We start from the raw sequence: 26,744 nt of genomic DNA, 5'->3' as shown, positions 1-26,744 counted from the left end.
ACGATTATTTTCCTCTTCTGATGATATTTCATCCTCCAAGTAAATTATAGATGATCAAGCAAATCTTGTCAGTAGGAAAAGGCGCGAAATTCAAATTTTCTATGGGACGTTATCCCATCGCGCCTACATTTTTCAAATTTGCCGCTTTGACCTTGGTGGATGACGGTGTGTTATGACGCCGTGGTACTTTCCACATGTCGCCACCGTAAAGACGGCCGTCTTTTGCTGCCGCTATATGACGGCCGTCATATGACGGCACCGTTTTCGGAGGAATCCAAAGCTAAGTGGGTCTTTTGGGGGAATAGGGGCGGTAAGTAAAGCCATTTCAATGTACATCTCTCTGTCACACAGACGTGTCTCGCGTAGCTACATCCTTGATTCCCCGTTTAGCTAACAGTCATAACCCTACCGTTCGTAAATAAGTATCGTCCTCATAGTTGGCAGCGGAGAGTCTAAGTGCATGTTCCTCACAGAGAGCTGCGAGTTGTTTGAGCCACTCGTCCAGTAGGACGGCATTGAGGGTGGAACGGAGGGCGATGGACTGGTTCCAGTAGGCCTCTTGGGTGAAGACGGGCCGCTTGGCGGGCGAGTTGGTCGAGTGCGGGATGCTGTGCGGCTGCGATGGGGATGCTGAAAATAAATACATAACGTCGGCTAAGAGTTAAAAAAAAAATGAAAATAAATAAATATTATAGGACATTATTACACAAATTGACTAAGCCCCACGGTAAGCTCAAGAAAGCTTGTGTTGTGGGTACTCAGACAACGATATATATAATATACAAATACTTAAATACATAGAAAACAACCATGACTCAGGAACAAATATCTGTGCTCATCACACAAATAAATGCCCTTACTGGGATTCGAACCCAGGACCGCGGCTTCACAGGCAGGGTCACTACCCACTAGGCCAGACCGGTCGTCAAACAACACAACAACAAGTTTAAACTTGCTAAATCCATTTATAATGGTTAATTTATTAGCTTTGGGAATTTGGTCTCTAACTAATCGATATAAGGTCGAGTTTTCAATGGCTAGCGATATAGATATACTTAAGCCTTTGAAAACTCGACCTTATATCGATTAGTTAGAGACCAAATTCCCAAAGCTAATAAATTAACCATTATATATTTTAGAAATTGATTTATTTTTAACTTTAACGTATACAGGATGTCCTAGAACTACCACGTCACAGTGACACCGGAGGTAGGTCAAAACATGAATTTTAACTGAAGGGGAAAATTCTCAAAATTTTTTTTCGGTAATAACTCGAAAACCGTGCAACTTTTACAGAGGTCATGTTAAGCTGGTTAGGTTCCTCTTGAGTTGACCTACCTCCGGTGTCACTGTGACATGGTAATTCTGGGACACCCTGTATATACAAGTAGGTACAAAATCCTCTATTTAAAAATATGGATTTAGCAGCTTTTACACTCTTAGCCCACGATAAAGCCAAATCCAGCTTGGAACTTTAGTGCCTAGCCAGTGATTACGCACATTGCTGAGATTTTGGGAACAACCCCCGATTAGAAAACGATAATAAAAAAGAATCCTAGTTAACAAGATGTTTTCAGAATGTATTTCGTACTAACCTGATAATCGTCGTCCGAACATGTTGGATATACTAGTGCTCAAACTCCGCCGTTTGGTCTCGCCGCGATGTAGAGGCTCATCGGCGCGAGGACTGCTGCTGTTGTTGGGCCCTGTACACAAACATTATTGGCGTTATTCATAAACGGCTGCTAACTTAATCAGTTCATGATCATCGTTTGTCCCTATCTGTCGTTATGCCATAGAGAGGGACAAACGATGATCATCAGCTGATTAACTTAGCGTGTATGTTTATACTTTGGAAGGCTAATCAGTTTTTCATAATATGTAAATAGGGTATTTGACTACTGGTCAAATCAGTTTCTTTTTTCGAACTGTCAAAACGATTTTGCTACTATGGAATTTATATGAAACACTAGCATGTGACGTCACAATCAATATATCTACTCTTTATAGTTTTATTCGGGTTTTAAAATACAAAATTGTGTCTAAAAATAAATGCTGTCTACGTTTCTCTATTAATATTCTGGTGCTTTATTTCATGCATGGTGTAAAATAATTTATTTTAAATACAGTGAAATACCCTATGGCCTATTGTCTTGTTTGTGTATTTCTATTATAACACTGATTTAAACTTTCACGATTGTTACACATTATTAAACAAATTAATTTTAATTATTTTTTTAAACAAGACCAAGTGCGGGTAGTTCGAAAATCTCGCGCGGTTAGAAGATGCTGATGTCAACTTAAGCCAGTCTTCTCCGAGACCACGGGGACAACGCCGTCCTCGAAACGTCGGAGGTAAATCTTAAAACTTAGATACGCGATTAAGTCCCGTTGCACAATTTAATTATATTTCTATTATATTCTGTACCTTCGTTGCTGGTCCTCCTGACTAGTAGCAGTTCTCTCTGCACGAGAAACACTCGCGCCTTGTCCACCAGTTCCGCGGTGTTGTCCAGCCCGCTGGTCAACTCGTCCAGCTCGTCCCGCAGCTTGCTTAGTATCTGAGACAAGGAAATAAAACTTGATGTGTATTGGCGCGGTCGGTAGGATCGTAATCACTTCAGCATTGAATAAAAGACGCTTTGCAGACTCGCTTGGGTATAAAACAACAATTTTACGTAGGATTAAGCTTACGGAGGGGTTCGAATCAACACAAAGAGGGAAAAAAGGCATTGAAACATGTAACAGTTAATCAAGGCCGAAAGGTTGTCTGGAAGAGATCGCTCTTTAGCGATAAGACCGCCTGTTGTCTGCCTCTACATTTAATCAATTGTTCTTTTCTTTTGTTATTTTTTACTGAGGTGTGCCAATAAAGAGTATTCTATCTATCTATCTATCAAGGCAGCGTCACAGTGGGTTTCTCTAGAGGCTCTGTGTACAGTCGCCATCAGATATATCGGAGCAGCCAAGGCGCTCATAAATATCTGAACCCGCCTGTATTGTCAAGGCGTTGAAGTGCGTGTTCAGATATTGTTGAGCAACTCTGCAGCTCCGATATATCTGATGGCTGATGGATTGTGGAACATTTCACAAGAAAATTCTTGCAAATGCAAAGCTTTGCAACCCGTCACAGGCAGCAGCTGAGCACAGACAGCAGGCTACAGTACCTGGTACAGGGAGGGCACGTTGGGCTGCGTGTGCGGCTGCGGCAGCAGCAGGCCGGGCAGCAGCGCGCAGGGCGCCGCGCACAGCTTCCCGAGCAGCCCCGTCACAGGCAGCAGCTGAGCACAGACAGCAGGCTACAGTACCTGGTACAGGGAGGGCACGTTGGGCTGCGTGTGCGGCTGCGGCAGCAGCAGGCCGGGCAGCAGCGCGCAGGGCGCCGCGCACAGCTTCCCGAGCAGCCCCGTCACAGGCAGCAGCTGAGCACAGACAGCAGGCTACAGTACCTGGTACAGGGAGGGCACGTTGGGCTGCGTGTGCGGCTGCGGCAGCAGCAGGCCGGGCAGCAGCGCGCAGGGCGCCGCGCACAGCTTCCCGAGCAGCCCCGTCACAGGCAGCAGCTGAGCACAGACAGCAGGCTACAGTACCTGGTACAGGGAGGGCACGTTGGGCTGCGTGTGCGGCTGCGGCAGCAGCAGGCCGGGCAGCAGCGCGCAGGGCGCCGCGCACAGCTTCCCGAGCAGCCCCGTCACAGGCAGCAGCTGAGCACAGACAGCAGGCTACAGTACCTGGTACAGGGAGGGCACGTTGGGCTGCGTGTGCGGCTGCGGCAGCAGCAGGCCGGGCAGCAGCGCGCAGGGCGCCGCGCACAGCTTCCCGAGCAGCCCCGTCACAGGCAGCAGCTGAGCACAGACAGCAGGCTACAGTACCTGGTACAGGGAGGGCACGTTGGGCTGCGTGTGCGGCTGCGGCAGCAGCAGGCCGGGCAGCAGCGCGCAGGGCGCCGCGCACAGCTTCCCGAGCAGCCCCGTCACAGGCAGCAGCTGAGCACAGACAGCAGGCTACAGTACCTGGTACAGGGAGGGCACGTTGGGCTGCGTGTGCGGCTGCGGCAGCAGCAGGCCGGGCAGCAGCGCGCAGGGCGCCGCGCACAGCTTCCCGAGCAGCCCCGTCACAGGCAGCAGCTGAGCACAGACAGCAGGCTACAGTACCTGGTACAGGGAGGGCACGTTGGGCTGCGTGTGCGGCTGCGGCAGCAGCAGGCCGGGCAGCAGCGCGCAGGGCGCCGCGCACAGCTTCCCGAGCAGCCCCGTCACAGGCAGCAGCTGAGCACAGACAGCAGGCTACAGTACCTGGTACAGGGAGGGCACGTTGGGCTGCGTGTGCGGCTGCGGCAGCAGCAGGCCGGGCAGCAGCGCGCAGGGCGCCGCGCACAGCTTCCCGAGCAGCCCCGTCACAGGCAGCAGCTGAGCACAGACAGCAGGCTACAGTACCTGGTACAGGGAGGGCACGTTGGGCTGCGTGTGCGGCTGCGGCAGCAGCAGGCCGGGCAGCAGCGCGCAGGGCGCCGCGCACAGCTTCCCGAGCAGCCCCGTCACAGGCAGCAGCTGAGCACAGACAGCAGGCTACAGTACCTGGTACAGGGAGGGCACGTTGGGCTGCGTGTGCGGCTGCGGCAGCAGCAGGCCGGGCAGCAGCGCGCAGGGCGCCGCGCACAGCTTCCCGAGCAGCCCCGTCACAGGCAGCAGCTGAGCACAGACAGCAGGCTACAGTACCTGGTACAGGGAGGGCACGTTGGGCTGCGTGTGCGGCTGCGGCAGCAGCAGGCCGGGCAGCAGCGCGCAGGGCGCCGCGCACAGCTTCCCGAGCAGCCCCGTCACAGGCAGCAGCTGAGCACAGACAGCAGGCTACAGTACCTGGTACAGGGAGGGCACGTTGGGCTGCGTGTGCGGCTGCGGCAGCAGCAGGCCGGGCAGCAGCGCGCAGGGCGCCGCGCACAGCTTCCCGAGCAGCCCCGTCACCAGGCAGTTGCTGAGCACGTCTGATTCTAGGAGGGCCGCGGCTTTCTTCAGGAGGCTGCTTAGGAGAGGGCCTGCAATAATCCATATAATTTATTGAGGTTGTTAAGGAACCCTAATCTCACGGACATTCGAGGGGAGTGCACCGCGCGGGAGGGGCAGCCGTATCTAATTTGCATATCACTCTTCGACGTTCGCTGTTGACGAGCGCACATATACTTACGCCCTTTTTAGAACTCAAAATCAGTGTCAAAATGGTGTAGTTAATAAGTTAATACTAAAAACTGCATGTACTGAAGAATTTTCATTTAAAATAATTGAAAAGGTCATCTACTGAGTATTCATTGAAGTTTTACGATCCAAAAAGTAATGGACGCCAAAGTCTACAGAGGTTGTTAAAATAAACCTAACCCAACTATAAAGATTTTACCTATTTAATTATGAATGTCGAAAAGAAATCCGTGACATGAAATATTAATATTCAGTTTTTGTTTATCATAAAAAAGTATGTTATTGATCAGGCGCGGCTCGCCTTAAGGAGCGCTTGTGCGGTGCACTCCCATAAATAATAAAAATGAAATTATGGTACCTATTTAATATATTACTATTTAAGATCTATCGTAAAAAACTCAATACCAATTAAATAATAACCTTTATTCATTATAAGTTTATAGACAGCTCACCACTACCGTCTACACGGCGTACTCCTATAATTTCATAGAAATCAAAGGTAACGCGCGAAGCGGAGCGCTTTGGATTGCGCTCCTATGGAAAAAGAGTTAGTACATTCGATCAATAGGAAATTCAATAAGAGCGAAAGAGAAGTTCCGTCACAGCTCCGCACGTGAAACAAAAGATTTTCTATGAGGGAAGAGGCAAAATCGGTGCGGCGCTCCTAGCCCGGTTGATCTGCGCGCGCATCCCGCGCGCCATGTTGATGTTGTTTCTAAACAGACCTTAGTCAATTTTAAAGTATGTGCGGGAATGCAATTTTGGCTTTTTTTTCATTCTAAATAATTAAACAAGAGTTTAAACAGTTAAAACACATAATTTTTTTGTTGTGAGGTGTTTGAAATTAATGAATTTAACGTGAGAATGTGAAAAAGTTTACAAAATCGACTCGAGTTAAATTATGGACAACCTTGAACTTTCGTACCAAGGTTAGTCAAAAACAAAAACTTATATATTTTTTAAATCAGATCAATATGCAAAAACACCGTGGTTGTGTTGTGTGAATGTGATAAAAGTAAATAGCTTATTTTGTTTTTCGTGTTACCTATATTATGTTTTGTGTCGGACTCGGGCGATGGCTGTGCGGTGAGTTTGTTTGGACCGAAACAGGTGTGTTAACAATTTAGCACATCTTTCCATAAAATTTAAATAAAAACATTATATCCATTTATAAAATGAACTGCACTTGGCGTCTATCGGTCGTCAAGATATTCGTAATACCGAAAATCTATGAAAGAGTTCAATGACCGGGTGGACGGAAACCGACATCTAGGTACTTTGCGACGGTTAATTGAATGTGTAGGTTTAGTTTTTGTTTTTTATTGTGAGTGAACACCCATAATACATAGCTACCAGCCGCCCCTGTTATTGATTTCAGGTTCAAAATCAAATAATAACCTATAACGGCTATAACTAAATCAAAATAATCCGTCCGATAGGGTCATAAAAGATCGCTACCTACTACTTTAAGATGTATAAACTAAGGTAATAAAAGGATTTTGGCGGAGGTATAGCTGAGCTGCTTTAACAATTAACATAGAAAATAGTGTTAACCGACAACCGTGGAATAATGTCAACAAACAACAAATTTGACAGGTACTCACCGATAAGTGACGCCGGACTGACTCTCCCGCCAGCCACCCAGTTCTTTATCACAGGCACTTCTTCATAATCCCTGTCCACCTTCAAGAAGCACATCCTAAACGAGTCTTCGACAAACTCCTCATTCTTATCACTATCACTACCCATCGATATTAGGCTGTCTCTGTCTTTCCCATCGCCGTTTACATCTTGCTGTTCCTCTTCATCCGCTTCGTTCAGCGATGTTAAACTGTGTGGTTCTTTTTCTGAGGTGTCGCTAGTTTTTAAAGTATCGTAGCCGCTGGTGCAGTTGGATATGAGGCTGTCTTGCTCTTTCGTGGGGATGGGCTCGTCTCTCGTCTCTTTCGTGTTGTTGTTCGGTTCCGGCTTGGGTAGGGTAATGGTGTCGTATTTGGAGCTCCAGTGAGCGCAAGCGAGCGCGCGAGAGACGATTTCGAATCGAGCGTCGCATAGGTACGCATGGTAGTTGCCGAATAGGGTGTCGTTTGGGTTCTGAAAGGAAATATTTAGTTTAATTTGATTGAACCTATTCTTGTGACCCTGTGTTTTATAAATAGTGAGTTTTGTCTTCCTTAATGATGCCTTACCCAATAGATAGGTACATCCCGCTATAAATTAGGATCGCGCGGTCTTGGTCGGTGTAGGTCAGAGTAAAGTATATGGTGTAGGTACTTGCCCTTTTGGAGGTATTTTTAGTGGCTAAACTTTTTTGTAAGCAACCCACATCGCGCTAAACAAAAAAATCTAAGGAACTTACCCCATAATTAACCTTGATATCTTGCACCAAACTGTTCATAGCGATCCCATCTTGGACTCCATTAACCCTCTCATCATCTCTCTTCAAATCCAACACTCTCCGACCGCTCATGGCCAGTTCATCCACCCACGCTCTTGTCCTACTCAAAGGCCTAAAGCAGCACTGTGGGCTGAGACTTAGGAAGGACATTGCGGCGTCTCTGTATGAGTCGGGGTCGGGCGGTGTTGGTCGGTGTGTGAGTAAGTGGTGGCCTTTCAGGAGGTACTTGTAGACTAGCTCGATCATCACGTCTTCGCAATTCAGGTCGATGAGGGTCTCCATTAGGGATAAAGAGACTAGGGAGAGCTGAAATAAGAGGTTTATTAATACTTGTGGCTGAGACGAAGAACAGGAAGTAAATTATAGTTCTTTGACATTTAAATGTACACTTTACGAAATGAAAACAAAAAAAAATACCCAAAACATCATGTGGATGGTACACATCAATCAAAGTCACCCTTTTCAAAAATCGTATTTTGTGGTCTTTAAGAGAATTTTATACATAGTTTCAACCAATGTACTGAGCATCAAAGGTAAGCATTGTGTATATGGATTATTAAACCAGGATTATGCACTCAAAATATGCCATCGTTAATACAGAACTTGAGCATCGGTACATCACATCAATAAGCTTAATTCCATCGTACTCGTAGGTAAACAGGAAATGCAGTACGGCTTTCAGCACTCCCCTTTGCATTGAGCATCTGAGCGCGAGCGTTAAGTACACTATCGCTGTTGCCTACTAAATTATGAGCATTTATACACTAACCTGAGTATTCCCGCCCAATCTCCTAAGCATCACATCAATCAGCTTCACCCCATCATACTCGTAAGTGAAGACAAAATGTAGAACCGCCCTCAACAACCCTCGTTGCGTTGAGCACCTGAGCACCAGCTCTAGGTACGCCATCGCCGCCGCTTGCTCGGGAGAGCCACTCTGCAACTTAAACATCTACAGGGCATCGGTTAACTAACCTGAGTATTCCCATCCAATCTTCTAAGCATCACATCGATCAGCTTCACTCCATCGTACTCGTAAGTGAAGAGAAAATGCAGTATTGCCCTCAGCAAGCCCCGTTGCGTTGAACACCTGAGCCCTAGCTCTAGGTACGCCATCGCCGCGGCTTGCTCGGGAGCGCTATTTGGCAACTTAAACTTCTACAGGCCATCGGTTAACTAACCTGAGTATTCCCGTCCAATCTTCTAAGCATCACATCGATCAGCTTCACTCCATCGTACTCGTAAGTGAAGAGAAAATGCAGTATTGCCCTCAGCAAGCCCCGTTGCGTTGAACACCTGAGCCCTAGCTCTAGGTACGCCATCGCCGCCGCTTGCTCAAGTTAAGCATCCGTTCACTAACCTGAGTATTTCCATCCAATCTTCTAAGCATCACATCAATCAGCTTCACTCCATCGTACTCGTAAGTGAAGAGAAAATGCAGTATTGCCCTCAGCAAGCCTCGTTGCGTTGAGCATCTGAGCACTAGTTCTAGGTACGCCATCGCCGCCGCCTGCTCGGGAGCGCCACTCTGCAACGGCCCGGGTTTCGTCTACGATCGTGGTATGTGTTAGTAGGGCTTGGATACTCGAGCATGTTGAGCGGTTGAGTGTTGGTACATGTTTTTTTAAAATAATTTTATTTTCGATAGTAATAAATTAAGGAGTGTGCTTTTGATACAAAGGTAAACGGCAAGGATTAATTTTAGAATAGCAGGCTTGGCTTGACCAAAGGAAATAATTAAAAGATAAGATTTTTTTTTTGATAAAATTCTATACCTACATTTTTATGCTGTTCTTAGTTGCAATCAAGTTGGGATTGACTCTTTTTAATGTCGCTAGAGCATGTTAAAAGAAAGTGGTTACATACATAATTAAGGTGTGTAAAGAATTCGTCGTTCATAAATACACTTTGCAAATGCAATGTGTACCACTTTTCATCAGCTAGCCTACGACCTGGGGCCCATTTCTCGAATGGTATTAGACTAATACTAGTTGTTCGCCCCGAACTGAGAACTCGCGGTTCGCCAAAAATATCAATTGAATGCAGTCGTCAAAGGATCGAAAACCGCGTATGATTTATTGCAAGGTCTGTGGAGCCCTTAACTGATACTGTATCTGTGGTAAGCCGAAATAATTCCTATCAAATGTCAAATACCTATATTATGTTTATTTTATTTTATTTTTATCTTGCTAATTATTTCAAAATGGTAAATTTAAAAACGATATTATACAAGTGTAAGCCGAGCACTTTCATTTGATACCAAACTCGACCATACTTTCTTGCAAATAAAATGACCAGAATAGCAAGACACCTCACAAACGGCTTTTTGGCCTTCTAAGCTCTTCTAGCTCAATAACCCCTTGATCGAGCCTGCTCATAATTTAATGACTAAAATATAATGCCCTCGACTACACGATTACCCAATTTTATTTAAATTAGAACAAATTTACTTAAGTTATTGTGTATCAAACTATCTTCTGACAGTTCAGCTTAAAAACATCGAAATGCCGGGACGTGCCGCTAGCCAGCCGCGTGTTCAAAGTTGAATGTAAGAACGCTTCGCTTCGCTCGCTCGTTCGATTATTAGTCCACGAACTGTCAAGTCGTATGGGCGGTATGGGTTACCATGACAACACACTAATAATATTAGACTAATACCGTTCGAGAAATGGCGCCTGAACATAAAACCCTTGACAAACCACACAAAAAGCAAGCAAAAACGTTCCTTACCACTCGAAGCGTAAGGTTTAGCGTACCGTCACTCAACCGCCTCGTCCGATGACCACACCGTGCTCCCGTGCGAGTAATGAAAGCCGACTCGTGATACCACAACCCAACTTAGAATATATCTTAGTACTTTTGTTTAGTAAACATTTTAACATTGACTAGATTTAGCCAGAGTATGACCCGCCAATCGTGACCATATAAAAGTATCTTAGGAGATACTAACAAAAATGCTCTTAACTAACCACATGTGAACCTTACCTTATGACTTTGAAGTAAGGCTTACAAATTGTCAGTTAACAGTGTGAACTATGGTGAAGTATATTCGGATAAAACTGAAATTTGCCTCTAATTTAATGTATTAAGGGTGATTTTCGGATTTACCCGACATTCTGAAGTATTCGGAATTACTCGAATAAGTACAACTTATATCGATCCCTTTCTGATAACATTTAGTACTTATTACTTTCTACTTCCATGTCTAGCGGGCCAGTCAGATACGCCAAACAGACGGATATCTTTAGGTAAGTAAAGAAAAACATTAACTGTAATTAATTACCTACACAAAAGAACTAAGATATACTTAGATTATTACAGATTAAAATGACAAAGGAAAACCCTAAAATATCGTGGCATTAAATGAGATCAGATTATAAGAGTTCATCATATTACATCAGGGCTCGGCCTGTCTGTCTGTCATCGTTTGTATAATGTCTAAGATCGTTCAAGAAATAGGCCCTAAGATGATCTCTAGAAATCATCTCAGTGGATGCCACGAAAACCAGTTGAAGATAGAAATACTTTTTTTTTAATCAACAACTGTGTGAACAGACACACATGATGATCAAACCAATGGCAACACTATTCAGCGAATGCTGATATAATCCACAAACTTCACCGCGTCATACTGAAAGAAAGACTGCATCGTTAGTACACTGTTAACATTGTGCATATACTGTATAGTTTGAGTGCAGTTTTACTGTTAAATATATTTATTGATTTTATAAATAGGTACATGAATTAATTATGTAATATATGGATTTAACAAACATCCCAAAAACACATCAATAAAAAATACAAATAAATAAATAAACATTTAAAATATCCTCGAATATAACGCTATCAAACCGCCTTTAATAAAGGAGCCAATTAATCAATGATAAATTTTCTTAATATAATATCAGAAATGTCCAAAAACCTCCTTCTCTAAAGACATGTACAAATAAAAAACATAATACATGGAATAAACATTTGCAAAAAAAAAGAACGATTGTTCATTTTCAAGACAATATCAATCTCATATACAAAACATTATGAACAATCATATTCCTTCTTTCTCTCCAGTCTCAGCAATTCCATTATTTTACTCGGTACCATAGACATAAAATACTAAGTAGTCAGTAGATCGAAAGATTGCACTCGTCGTTTTGACAACTGAAGTGCTCAGTGGCATTGTACGGCGCTATACGTTTAATGTTTACTGAAATATAAAACACTAGCTCTATACATCATCATCTAATTCATCTGTGAAAACTGCACGACAATATTTTGCACTTAAGTATTAATTTGTCCATTCTTGTTAATAAATAAGGCACAGAGAACAAAATAAGCGTACTGCTAAGACTCTATGTCCAATAGATCGTTTATAAAGCGATGAAAGTCACTCAACCCAAGCCCCTAGTAGTTGAGCTCACCTGGAGTAAGGCGGGCCCCATGACGGGCACGAGGAACCCTTGGTACAGCAGGTCGAGCAGCTGCTTCTTAATGGACGGATGCGCGACCTAAACAAAAAAAAAATACATAAAAAAAAACTTTAACACTGGATGTATTTATTAAAAAAAATATGACAAACTTATCACTTCATAGTATAAAACAAAGTCGCTTCCCGCTGTCTGTCCCTATGTATGCTTAGATCTTAACTACGCAACGGATTTCGATGCCGTTTTTGTTAATAGATAAGAGTGATTCAAGAGGAAGGTTTATGTATAATTTGTTAACCCGTGCGAAGCCGGGGCGGGTCTCTAGTTAGTAGTTTAAACTAATTTGGTTATATATTGGTGGTTGGTTGGTATTAGATCTCACAAAGGTGACCAAACGCGTTGGCACGTGTTTTTGAATGCAACCATATAATTATATGACCGAATGGTTTTATTCCTGTATCCATTCATCGACTCACTCAATCTCTTCTTTCACAACTGCCACGGTTAACATCGCTCTGTAATTAATTAAGTTTTTTTTTTGTGAAAATACAAAGTTTTCATTCAATAAAAGTGACTTTTAATCATCCACCAACAGCACGTGTATTCAAATACTTAAAACTAGGGCTAGAACAAGGTAAAATCGTTTAAAACGCCAATCTAATAACCCAATAATCTAATAATGGAAATGATCACATGACTTCTTCGGATCTGTCATCTCGATACATTTACTTTGCGACTGACAGGTTTTCGACGAACCTGCACCACAGCGTTGCAGAATTCCACCGAGTCGGTGAACAGCGTCAGCTTCTGGCCCTGGTTCACGTCGTCGGCCGTTAGTCGGTACGCGTTGTCGCCCACCGTCTGCGGGAGAAGTAAACCCTATCGCCCACGGAAGGGCTAAGATCTAATGTTGTCTGACCTGTGCTACAGCGTTGCAGAACAGCGTCAGCTTGTGGCCCTGGCTCACGTCGTCGGCTGTTAGTCGGTACACGTTGTCGCCCACCGTCCGCGGGAGAAGTAAACCCATCGCCCACGGAAGGGCTAAGATGTAATGTTGTCTGACCTGTGCTACAGCGTTGCAGAACTCCACCGAGTCGGTGAACAGCGTCAGCTTGTGGCCCTGGCTCACGTCGTCGGCCGTTAGTCGGTGCACGTTGTCGCCCACCGTCCGCGGAAGAAGTAAACCCTATCGCCCACGGAAGGGCTAGGATGTAATGTTGTCTGACCTGTGCTACAGCGTTGCAGAACTCAACCGAGTCGGTGAACAGCGTCAGCTTGTGGCCCTGGTTCACGTCGTCGGCCGTTAGTCGGTACACGTTGTCGCCCAAAGTCCGCGGGAGGAGCGAGTAAAGCCCGCTTAGGCCTGAGAACAATTCATAGTAAACTCATTTAACGCAAAAACAAACATCCTAAAAGTTATGGAAGTCGTGCCAGCAGGCGTTTTATGATCGCACTCGATGCGCCATCTTAATACGCCTGCTGCTGTAAATAGCTCGCGGATATATGAAAACTTTAGAACAAATTCAAAACTTATTGTTGAAAACTCAACTCTATCCTTATCGACATATAACAAAGGGTCATTGCAAACACAGTCCTACTCCCATATAAATAAGGTCGACTAACCTGTGGCCAGCACAGGACAAGTGTCTCCTTCCAGCATGCACCTCGCCAGCTGCGGGCACCGCGCAGACATGTTCGCGCACAGCAGCAGGGCGTCGCGCGCCGCTGAGCCCTTGGGGCCTTCGCGGTGGACGAACTTTAGGAGGAGGCGGGCTATTATGAACCTGCAAACATGTTTTTTTAATGGAGCTTACATATACATTTTTTATTTATTTCTTCATATTTAACTGTGTTTCGGTTGCATTGGCACCAATGATAAAAAAACCGGCCAAGTGCAAGTCGGGCGTTCCAAGGGTTCCGTAATACATTAAGTTCGACTCACGCTTGACTGCACATTTCTAATAGGTTTTCCTGTCATCTATAGGTGAAGAACTATTTTGTGTATTTTTCAAAATGTTAGACCCAGTAGTTTCGGAGATAAAGGGGGGAATGGTCGGACAGACAGACAGACGCACGAGTGATCCTTAAGGGTTCCGTTTTTTCCTTTTGAGGTACGGAACCCTAAAAATGTAAGATTGTGCACTATGCGGTCATTGATATGATGTCATCTCATTAAGCATAATGGACGTGTTGTGATAATTAATTATAAAGAAAACAGTAAACAAACATTGCATAGTCCAGTCCAGTTCAATATGTCATTGTTATACTACTCGCGGAAATTAAACTGTCATTATCTCTGACCTACAACTCGTGCTTTAGGTTATCAATACAATGTATAGCATTTTGTACTCTATTGTCGAGAATATAAGGTTTAAAACATAAGTAGGTTAAATTAGGAAAATAAACAGCTGTAGGTACATTATGATAGTTATATGGGTAAAGGCTATCGTATGCGCGTTCTTATAACTGAGAGTGAGCAGCTGAAGAAGTGCTCAGACTATCTTTTGTGACACAGTTACCTACTTTACATTTCAATCAAAGAGGCCAACCAGTAGAAAAAAGATTTATAGAAATTATTGAAATTAACACATTCAGTGCCGAAAGCCCGACTATCAGGTATTTTAAGATTTCGTTCCCAGGCCGGACGACCCGATAGTTGGGATCGTGATACTACAGCTTTATAAATATGACGAAATTTTTGTGGCCTGGCGCGGATGTCTTGTTTGGCTGGGTGGCTAAGGTTTTGAACAATGACATCTTATTGTTAGAAATTATGGTTTTTATTTATAGTTATATCATTAGAACAGTTTGAAAAAACGAATAAAACAATGGACATCTGATAATCTATTATTCTCCAGTAAAGTTTATATGAAGAACGGTATTTAAGTGGGACTTTCTGCACGCGATTACACCAGGCGGCCTAGCCAAGGTGACGATCGCTTGCGCTTCGCCATCGAATCGCTTTGTGTTTCTCTATCACTCTTCCATATTAGTGTGACAGTGACAGAGGCCGCGTAGACATGCCAATCGCTTACGGTCCGTAGCGATCGAAACGCAACTGTCACTGTCGCACTAATATTAAAGAGCGATAGAGAGACACAAAGCGTTTCGTTGTCGAAGCGACAGCGAATGTAACCTTGGCTAGGCCGGCAGTTGCATTTCGTTCGCTACGTAGCGATAGCGATTGTCATGTTGTCTACGGGGCCAGGTTTGTTTGTAAAGATTGTCGACAACAACAACAGATGCTCGGGACAGTAAGCTTTAGCAAGTTCGTCGCTTATGTTACAAGGCCCACCATACAATAATTTCCTATTTTTAATTTGAACCTTGTTGCATAGTAAATTGGGATGAATTCGTTTTTGAGAAATCAACGAGACAAAAGTAGGTAATGCTACTATATTTCGTTTATGAAGGGTTTAATTAGATTGAGATGAAGTTTAAATTGTAATGCACATTGGGCCTTACGAGGTTATAGGTGTCGTTCCGTGGGTAAAGGTAGCTTATGACGGTTGGCACTTTTGCTCTTATTAACGACGCTCCAGTACTAATGCCGTGCTACGTGACCTAAGCGCTAACCGCTATTAGGCACCTTTTCCCGTGGAACGCCACATATTAGGGTACCAGTTCTAAAAGTGTAGTTACAGGCAACTTACTCAGGCTTGGCTTCGGTTTGCGTGTGGTTAGTCAAGAAGAACAGGTCTATAAAATCGATGTTCTGCATCAGGGCGACGCTCAGGTGGTTCAAGACCATCACCAATTGAGCTGCAAACAAAGAAAATGCATTAAAATGGTTATTTTCGATAAGGTGCGAAAAAGAGGAAATTCGAAACGAGTGGCGATAAATTAAAACACGACCGAAGGGGGTTTTAAATAGACACGAGTTGCGAATTACCTATTCGCACGTGTATCGAACAACGTTTTACAGTACATATGGCACTTTAAAGTTTCGACATACGCACGAAAAGTGCTATATTACGCACTAGTGCGAAAAAGTAGCCCCATATGTACTGTAATGGGTATTTTCGGTGCACTTACCATATTAACTTAGTTATAAATAAAACGAACGGCTTCGCAGGGGTTAACAAATAATACACCTAAAACTTTCTCAAGAATAACTCAATTAATAGGTGAAAACCGCATGAAAATCCGTTCAGTAGATTTTGAGTTTATCGCGAACATACAGACGCGGCGGGGGACTTTGTTTTATAAGGTAATTAAATATGTAGTTAATAACATGAGTCATGATTATGTTTACGAATATTACGACTACGCAAAATAGATACCTAATTGTAAAAACTTTCATATACCTATGGAAGTGAAATCGTTCCTACATAAATTCAGTATTTTACGACTAATTTTTTATTAGTGATTAAACTGCTTAACTACCATGGCAGACTGAAGCTATTAACTATGCGTTTTTGATAGATACTTGTTTATTTTATTACTTCAGCGCCATTTTAAAATCAAACTAGATTATAAAAATCGAGTTAAGACCTCTTATTGTCTACCGTTCCTTAGTTTTATGTTGTTTTCATTTTATTTTCGATTCGAGCGTCGGCGTCTAGTAAACTCTATGGCTGCTGCTCGACGCAGCGTTGGCGCAACTGCGCAGGGAGACCATTTTCCATAGCGCTGACGCTGACTAGACACCGACGCTCACAAGACGCTAGTGTGGGGTCTCTCTAAATAAAATTGTTAATGTATTTGGCCTTACAGCACAAAATGATTCATACCAAAATTTTCTATAAGATATTAATAAAATATTTTCGTTACTCACTTTCCTGATCGAGCGGGATTAATTCGTTCCTCAACCCGCTGAACAGTTTCAGAAGAGGCCTAAGGAATGGCTCTGCTGCTAACACCTGCAAATGTAACAAAAAAAAACATTATACGTTTGCTCTAACGCTCTGGTTTCCTAGGATAGCGGTGCCGTCATATAGCGGCCGTCTTCCAACAAAATACTACTCCATCCACATATATTGTATGCGCTAAAGGATGGCTCCGCTCGCCGCTTGCGTCCGCGACCTTACGGACATTTGATCATACAAACTAAAATTGATAGTTTATATGGTCCAGCGTCTTCTATTATTTTTAATAGACCGCACGGCACACTTTATACTTAGAAGCGTAAAACTGTGTCAGTCAATTAACGTTGATCACGCTGCCGTATATGGTGAAATCTCTAGCTAGGCGGTTATTAATTGACTACTGCATTTGGATTATTTACCTATATTACCTATAATAAAATGTAAAGTACCTATTAGACCTTATTGTGTAAAGAAAGAAAATTGAGACAAAATGTATAGTATAGTCCTATCGGTTTCCTAACTTTTAGTTTTTATCAAATAGTTTTATTTTGCTTATTTTTTGCTTCATTATCTAAACGGCACTTTTTTCAGTTTACTTTTGTACTGTACCTATATCCAGACGCAAAAATGCATGGCCACTTTATGAATCATTATAATTCATAGTGTCCCTGCGATTTTACGGCCCGTTTGTACACGTGTTAATTATTTAATAAGGCAGACAAAGACATGTAGTACTGATTTAATATAATGAAGACGGTACATGTACCTGTGAGCTGTAATGAACGATGAGATTTCCAAACAGCTTCAGTTGCTCTGAACGCACGGCGTTCTTGTACCTAAAACAAAATATGTAGGGTTAAATTTAATAATTTTTGTCACTGTCAATACCAGGATCGGCAGCTATACAGGTTGGCTAAAAAAACTGGGATTATACTCAGCAACTTTTACAATAGGACCAACCCCGAAATCGCATATGTATGTAAGTACCTATTTGGAAAAGTATTCCCGGGTAGCAGATACTTTTGGTGCTGACTATACTTATCCTAAATAACACAATTAAACGAACACAAGTAAAAGTACTGCGGAAAATCTCATATCGTGGTTTAATTGTGAAGTAAACAATTTTTTATAGCGCGATAAAGGCATGCAAATGCACTAATTGAATTCTTGGCACATTCCGCAGAAACGGTCGATAAAATTTAATAACGTAGGCGCGACAAAGGGGTCTATTGATGCGATAAGATACTTGCAGTATTTAATTGGTATCAACAAACGATAGCGTTCCGTTCATATTACAGATAAAGGTCCTAATTTTTTTAATACTGTAATAATAGTTTTTATTAATACTGTAACATAGGTACCTATTAATTTTAATATTTAATGATAAATTATTATACTGACGATCTTTTTGCGAGTTCATGCAATTTAGAAACATTGTGACATTTGTTAAATATCGTGTAATTTTCGATAATAATAATAAGCTATCTATATTTATTTTTATTTTTATTTATTGTGAAAACCAACAGCGATACAGAGTTTTTTATTTCCTTATGATAATTTATACAATAGTATGGCCAATTACAGGTTTTCCTGTGTAACTTAAAATTGTATACAGAACATCGAACGGACTTATATCTAGAATATATGTTGGGAACATGATGTGATTGGTGAGATTTGGAATAAGAAGTAACAATGTTATATTTATTTTTATTTATTTTCATTTATTCACCATAAAGTAATATGTGCATTACATGGTAAGTCGTTACAGGCAATCGAATACTTAAAATAAGTACAATACATTGTATAATACAAATGATACAAATGATATATAATATTAATACATAGTTATATTGGATATTTATGTTTTAGAGGAGCCGTGTTGCTTACTTTTAATACTATTTATAATTTGTGTCTTAAAAGACCCTTTTGAAAATCTAAAGATGTCTATGTTAGCAAATACGGAGTTATATGGAGTTATAACGGCTATTACTTATAGGAAAACTAGAGACCCGTTGCGGCGTCGAAACGCCGCTAGTTATAGGAAAATGACAAATTAGGTACGTTTAAGTTAGACATAGACAATAAACATGTGATAGTAAATAAAATTAGTAAATATTCTGATTATTATAATTATAACTAATTAATTCTCATTCACACACTTAGTAGGCTATATAGTGTGAGAATATATATTTAATAGAGTATTTAAAGACTAGATAAGAACGGCTTATACGATAATGAATCAACGCCTGATTGCGGGTACGTGAGGCTGATCATATACTACGGACACCTAGGTCGATTAGCAATCAAAAACTTATTTTATGCATCCTCCCGTTGAAATCTGGTCTTTAAACCCTAATATTTTGAGTTAAAATTGGTATAAAATCAATTTCGTTTGAATTAATGAAGCATGTGAATTAATATTTCAGCAGATTGTGTTTTACAATTATAAACCTTAAGGCATACGGCCAGAGTTAATTTTTGCAAGCTAATGTCAGGATCAAATATCAATATCGAACAGACATATATTATGCATGTTATACACGCCGCCTTCGGTGGCGTGTGATTATCAGCTAGTTGCATATCAACATAGACTAGGAATCCTCTAGACGGAGTTTAGAGCAATTATTTCATGAAACCGATGCTGTCAAAAATACTCGAGTGCGGGGGACGAGGTGAGCGAGTCCCGTGCCGTGATTGGTCTGTTCAAAGACACGGGCGTCACACAAAGACACTTTTACTCGAAAATGGAGTAAAACTACCGTATATTTGTGGCAGAGGGGGTACCGCTACTATGCTCAGTCTAGAGGATGTCTTGTCTGTGCATATCAATTACCTACGTCGTAAGTAATAGTACCGGCTGTTTGTAAACAACAAAACATCACTTTGCGGTTTTTGTAACAGTGATTGATATGTGTGGCTCACATAATTATGAGCGTTTAGAGGAAGACAAATTCATATTAAAAATAAATTTGGTCTCTTATGTCTCCTTCAATGTACATATATTTTAAGCATTTTGATTATCTCCTTCAATGTATGTACATATATTTTAAACGTGTAGATTGCAGCGCATTTTACTTGCCTAATAAGATATAAATATATGCCTTAAACAGTTTTTTGACAAGTTTTCACTATGACAAAGTATCAAGGCCGTTTGATTACAGGTGGCATACCGCGAAACGCGAAAATCGAAATCTCGTTATCTGCCTCTCTATCGATGCAAGAGTGATGGAGAGGCAGAACTCGAACTTTCACGGTAGGTCCTGTGTTTATGCTAGTGACGCCCTCTACGCAGAGTTTTGCGTAATATTTCCTATTGTATAAAATCATTTTGGCGTACGCATTTCCGTGTCTTCACATTACCCGATCTTATTTAAAATTCTAACGTACCTACGCACAATCAGGAAAACGTGTCTTTCCGCAACATAGTCGCAAACAGGAAAACGGTAGCACTACACACATTAACATATCTGTAACGTTATATTGTGGTAATGATGGTCTGTCTTACATTTACCTACTTGTTTTGTTCGCTTCCACGCTGAATAGGGAATATTACGCAAAACACTGCGTAGGGGGCGCCACTAGCTCAATCTGAGACCCTACCGCGAAACGAGAACGAAATTTCGATATCTACCTCTTTATCACTCTTGCATATTCGAGCGAGCATGCCTCTATGGCAGAGAACGAAAGTTCGATTTTCGCCTTTTGTGAGCAAATATTCGAATCAAGTTGCATACCGGAAATCCTGAATATCGGAAGTACTCGGCATTCGGAATAGCCCTTAATTATATAATGAAGCAGTCCGTACTAAGAAACGTATTTATTTTAGAAACAAATGAATTTAAACACTATACTGGTAAGACAATTAGGAAATCATTCTTCTATTGTGAATTATATTATTCGTGCAAAACGTGTACTAATAACAGATACCTCTAAACAGATGAAAACACTATAACACGTACAGTCAGCAGCAGAAGTAGCTAAGCGGGTGTGAGTTATATAACATCTCACGCTCTTATTCTCTTGTCAATAAAGTTGTGAATCATTTGGAATTGGAACACACCGCAGCACGTTTAACAACTTCCGCTGCTGACTGTATGCTGGGCGTTATAAAGCTGCCGTTACCAGAGCTCAGATATTTCCGACGGATTCTATAATTAAACACCATTTAAGCTAACTTCAGTACGACGTAGTACTTGATTGGTAAATGCGAATTGAACTCTGAACCGACACCAATAAGTGCGAGCGAGATGTACAGCGAGTCGTGTCAAGTTCATAACAAATAAAGTTAAGATTTTTAGACTTCGAATAGGTGCCAGGTGTGTACGTGCACACGCATGAACATGACATGACTGTGATAATTATGTCATGTTATTGTTAGTGATGAGGCATTTTCAGATTAGGTAAAGGAACATCTTTCTTTATTAGACTTATATCGACCGGGATATGAACCGTGATTTGATTACCTTCGTGAAATATCGGGAGCTCGAAAACAATACAAAAGGTAATCACGGTTCATATCCCGGTCGATATAAGTCTAGTGAAACTAACCGTGAATCATTAAAAACTGTTATCTTTCTTTATACTATTTAGATTTAGGATGGGAGAGTTTTGCCTAACAAGTAACTTTTTAATACAAGAAAAAATACGTATCGTAAATGTGTTTACTAAGTTGCGTATAGTCAGCACCCCTAGCACATAATTGGCGCGACAGTATCTCGCGGCGAAATAGACTACGCGTCTTTTTCTAATTATGTCAATAAAAGAGGGACGGGTCGTCTATCTCCCCGCGAGATACTGTCGCGCCAATCATATGCTAGCCCGGCAGGCAGGAATCAAAAATATGAATATAGGAAAACAAATTGGATGGCAATATAAGCCTTGTCCCCCATGTCTGATGTCATTTTGGGACGATAACATGTATTCGTAACAACACAAGGAAGGTCAAATTCTTCGAAATGTATCTGACCTTATTTCGGAGCCCGGAAAATAATAGCTATGTCCTAATTTTAAGTCACTGGTTCGATAAGTAACGTGTCGTAAAAATAAATTGGGCGTTATGAGCCATGAGGTACCTCATAGTATAATACCTTAACTTATAGTAGAACTAAATTACGAACAATCATAAATATCATAATAAATGTTAAAGCGTGACTCATGATTGAGCGGATATACGTACGTATAGTCATGTAACGATGATATGAACTATGACTCTTATTAACATTACGGACTGGAACGTTGTTGATTACATTTCCAGGAATCGTCACTTGCAAAATAAAAGAAGACACTATTTGCGCTTGGCGTCAGTTAATATGTATCTTTTAGGACTTCGGAAACCTAACGTAAGCACACCGGTTTTTACACCCTACTTTTACGGACTTAAAAAAAAAGGTTTTAACTACAAACAAATTAGGTTGTTACGATGACCCTGTGTGTATACACTACACCTAAAATGCTACAGTTTGAAAGGGTGTCTCTCGGGCGTTTCTAGTACCAGCAGGGTTGCTAGTTGTTCTAGTGACAAGTACTTACATGCCAGTAGAATTGCCCCATTCGTACAGCTTGTCGAGAAGGTTCTCTGACAGCAAGTGTTCGAGGCACGCCCCTGATGTGGCCACGGTGTTGGTCTCTCGGGCCCGCGCTTCTAGTTCCAGCAGGGTTGCTAGTGGTTCTAGTGACAAGTACTTACATGCCAGTAGAATTGCCCCATTCGTACAGCTTGTCGAGAAGGTTCTCTGACAGCAAGTGTTCGAGGCACGCCCCCGACGTGGCCACGGTGTTGGTCTCTCGGGCCCGCGCTTCAAGCTCCAGCAGGGTTGATAGTTGTTCTAGGTGATTGGCGACGGCCAGCACGTCATCATGAAGTTGGCGTGGCTGTGGAAAAATTCGTGTTTAAATAAAAGTTTTGAAATACATATAATTCTGCAATAATATCGGATACGAGTAGACGCTTTAGAACTGGCTGTAGTCTGCTCTGATATCTAAGCCAAGGTTATCCTGGATATTATGACGTTTAGATTTGATTGACCTAACTGTTGCCAGTGCTTACAGGAGCTGTAGCAGGCGTGAGGCGCTTGTTAAAGCAATCCGAACCGTATTCACCTGTGATTTGAGTATGATCTCGTGCGCCTGTTGCCAGTGGTTGCAGAAGGATCTGTAGCAGGCCTGGGGCTTGAGTAATCGCCGGTCGAGAGTTGATGTCAAGGCAATCTGAACCGTATTCACCTGTGATTTGAGTATGATCTCGTGTGCCTGCTTCCAGTGCTAGCCGAAGGAGCTTAAGCAGGCCATCGGCTCGTAGTCGTGCCGCGGGTCGAGGCTGCGCGAGAGTTGTCAAAGCAATCTGAACCTTATTCACCTGTGATTTGAGTATGATCTCGTGTGCCTGCTGCCAGTGCTTGCAGAAGGAGCTGTAGCAGGCCTGTGGCTCGTAGTCGTGCCGCGGGTCGAGGCTGCGCGAGAGTTGTCAAAGCAATCTGAACCTTATTCACCTGTGATTTGAGTATGATCTCGTGTGCCTGCTGCCAGTGCTTGCAGAAGGAGCTGTAGCAGGCCTGCGGCTCGTAGTCGTGCCGCGGGTCGAGGCTGCGCGAGAGTTGTCAAAGCAATCTGAACCTTATTCACCTGTGATTTGAGTATGATCTCGTGTGCCTGCTGCCAGTGCTTGCAGAAGGAGCTGTAGCAGGCCTGCGGCTCGTAGTCGTGCCGCGGGTCGAGGCTGCGCGAGAGTTGTCAAAGCAATCTGAACCTTATTCACCTGTGATTTGAGTATGATCTCGTGTGCCTGCTGCCAGTGCTTGCAGAAGGAGCTGTAGCAGGCCTGCGGCTCGTAGTCGTGCCGCGGGTCGAGGCTGCGCGAGAGTTGTCAAAGCAATCTGAACCTTATTTACCTGTGATTTGAGTATGATCTCGTGTGCCTGCTGCCAGTGCTTGCAGAAGGAGCTGTAGCAGGCCTGCGGCTCGTAGTCGTGCCGCGGGTCGAGGCTGCGCGAGAGTTGCCGCGTGAACACCGGGGTCCGCAGCCAGCTCATTTTGGATCACGTCATTTGGGCTCCTGTCGGATAGTGTTGGGTCAAAGTAGTTACCTATTGTTAGTCTGTCTCTCAAACTGAGAGTTCCTTGGAGTTATTGGGAGCTTATAATTAGAATGACAAAGTTGAAACTTTGGCTACGGAATCCTAAGAAATGGTGCTGACATTACAGCTCAGAGGGTAAACTGGGCTTTATTGAGATAAGTTTGGTTTCCTTCTGTTTTTTTAGCAAAGGGCAAATAATAAGGAGACAACACATGTATTTTTCTACAGTGAACGAAACTAAGAAACTTAGGTAAAAACGTCATCAAATACTAGCCGAAAGCACCTAGCGTTCCCGATCCAATCAATCAACAACCAACCAATCTGACATCAACACATGATGTCATGAAAGTATGACTGTATTGAGATGTTTGTAACTCAAGAAAAATAAAATGGTGATATATTTTTACATCTATAATGTTTATTACATCTATCCTTTTTCAAGTCACTTCCCAAAGCTGGTGTATGTAACAAAAAATTGAATATCCATGGGCGGACTGAGCTTTTCATTTCATAAAATGTCCGAACATTGTTAACAGTATACTTGAAATGTAAAAAAATACTTTGTCTTAAATTGCCAAATATAATAGGTTTGATGTGGAAGTAATTGGTAAAATTGTCCTGCTATTATGTTGAATGCAAAATCCATTGACCAGTTTTCCTACAAAAAAGTTGCCGGCAAACATAGATGTAATAAATAAACTCTTATGTTTAATTCACATTATTTATTACCGTAATATATTGATATCCACAACTAGGGCTTGCAAATATTCGAAACTTTCAGATATTCGAATATTCGACTTTTTCTGGCGACGTATTCGAATATTCGAATAATGATTCGAATATTATAAAAAATAAGAAAAGGAACGGGAAATCGGTTTATTATCGTTTTATTCAAAAGCTTTTTTCACATATTGCTAAAACTAAGGATATTTGGCAGAAATCCACTTAATTGACTAGATTTTATCATCCGGTCAGACTGTACGAAAGGGGGGGCTGGGACTTAGAATTTTTTTTGACAAAGTGGTATCATTATGACACTATTTTTAAATGATTGTAATGTGTAGATCACGTCAAAATAAGCATCTTTTATTGGAAAAACTTTTCTCTAAAATAAAAAATGGCCGAGTTAGACGCGACCAAAGATTGATGTTTTTAAAGGGAGCTGGGACTTGTAAAATTTTATTATTATAAAAACGTCGGTTCTGGCGCTTCGCCGGCCGCTGCCGCGGCACGCTCGCTTCGCTCGCTCGGCTCGCGCGCTGTAAGGTTGCAGTTCTACCTAACACTCCTCCTCGCTTCGCTCGTCGTCGTGCCTACTCAGACCTGCCTTAAAAGCCTGGCCTGCCTTGAGCTCTATCTCCGCCATTTTCAGTTTTAGTAAAAAGTTTTCCAAGTAAAAGTTGCTTATTTCGATGTGTTCTATACATTAAAATCATTTAAAATATATGTCATAATGACACCACTCTCAATGAAAATTTTCCAAGTCCCAGCTCCCTTTAAAAACATCAATCTTTGGAGGCGTCTAACTCGGCCATTTTTTATTTTAGAGAAAAGTTTTTCCAATAAAAGATGCTTATTTTGACGTGATATACACATTACAATCATTTAAAAATAGTGTCATAATGACACCACTTTGTCAAAAAAAAAACTAAGTCCCAGCCCCCCCTTTGCTACAGTCCAACCGAATATACTAAAATGTTTTCAATTGCTAAATTTGTTACTCATGTGAAGTTTAATTGTTAATACAACTATGACTTTAAAACAACTTAGCATACAGTGCACATAATAAATTAAAGTAATTTGCTAAAGTATAATTCGGTACACAGCAGGAAGAAGTTAATAACTCGAGATATTTTATTGAAGAAATTTGAACGTAAAATTAAATTGCATAAGGTTCAAATTTCTTCCATTTTTTCCTGCGAGTTATCAACTTCTTCCCGCCGTGTACGGAATTAGTCAATTAAATATTTAAATTCTAACAACATTACAAATATGCTTATCAATGTAATTTGCACTGTACCCACTGGACAGGAAAAGCATATCACCAACAGCCTAATGAATTGCGAAATAAATTATAATTACACAGTCCACTTTCACTATCTGCCACAATAGAGGGGAAATCAGATCTGTGTGAACACAACAACAATGCCGCCACAAAACCATGTAGAAAAATCATATACACATTCCATAGCTTAAATACTATAACGTTTTGTAATTTAAATTCAAAGCCAATATTCTTAGATATTATACATTTAGAACTTTAAAAGAAAGTTAAAAAGTATTCTGTAGCTACGTCTTAAAAATACTTAAAAAAACATTAACGTTTTTCCTAACTAAAAACATGATGTGATGTTTTACAGAATTTCATGTTATATGTATAAGATTAAATATACATCAAGGGTAAGCATGACTACTTGTGAACCTTGACATTAAAATATAAAGTTGTCTTTACCTAAAACTTTAAACACTATGTTTTTAAATACATTATATGAACACTACGTAACCGCTGAGCGGGGACAGCGTAAATGACATAAATATACAAACCTTAGGGACGATTCTCGAGTCGAAAATAGATGCTGCAAGCCACAAAATAAACCACAATAACTACATGATACGCAATACGAAAATTATGTCACCCGCCACTACAAGGTGGCTCGTTTCGACCACTGTTTAACAACACTGATACGATAGCAAACACTATCCAATTTGTTTAACGTGGAGTTTCATTTAAAAATTTGCAAAACGATTAATATCTACAATTCGTAGAAAAGGGAATGCAGTGCAACAAAATACACATCAGCCCATGACAGCACTTCACAGATTAGATATTTTCGATACAGATGTTGCCA

General features: G+C 41.7%; 1 protein-coding gene across 1 annotated transcript; it reads right to left on the bottom strand.

Moving 5' to 3' along the window:
- Positions 1-321: 321 nt before the first annotated feature.
- LOC134662156 (FHIP family protein AGAP011705) lies at positions 322-26,720 on the bottom strand. Its single transcript, XM_063518424.1, has 16 exons — positions 26,440-26,720; positions 23,710-23,873; positions 22,509-22,693; positions 17,589-17,658; positions 16,792-16,876; positions 15,668-15,776; positions 13,638-13,798; positions 13,241-13,377; positions 12,009-12,095; positions 8,951-9,139; positions 7,552-7,896; positions 6,797-7,286; positions 4,860-5,035; positions 2,429-2,561; positions 1,596-1,706; positions 322-630 (listed from the first exon to the last, which is right to left on the bottom strand). Exons 2-16 carry the CDS (start codon positions 23,848-23,850, stop codon positions 398-400), a joined length of 2,652 nt encoding a protein of 883 aa, XP_063374494.1. The 5' UTR covers positions 23,851-23,873; positions 26,440-26,720; the 3' UTR covers positions 322-397.
- Positions 26,721-26,744: the final 24 nt, after the last annotated feature.

The sequence above is a fragment of the Cydia amplana genome, chromosome 1, assembly GCF_948474715.1.
Source record: "Cydia amplana chromosome 1, ilCydAmpl1.1, whole genome shotgun sequence".
In the NCBI taxonomy this organism is placed as follows: domain Eukaryota; kingdom Metazoa; phylum Arthropoda; class Insecta; order Lepidoptera; family Tortricidae; genus Cydia; species Cydia amplana.
This window is presented reverse-complemented; position numbering and strand designations above follow the sequence as displayed.

Coding starts and splice junctions, on each gene's coding strand:
- LOC134662156 (XM_063518424.1), bottom strand. CDS start 23,850: ATGAGCTGGCTGCGGACCCCGGTGTTCACGCGGCAACTCTCGCGCAGC. Junction 15,777..16,791: donor AATCCCGCTCGATCAGGAAA/GTGAGTAACGAA, acceptor CTTTGTTTGCAG/CTCAATTGGTGATGGTCTTG. Junction 7,897..8,950: donor GATTGGATGGAAATACTCAG/GTTAGTGAACGG, acceptor CTCTTATTTCAG/CTCTCCCTAGTCTCTTTATC.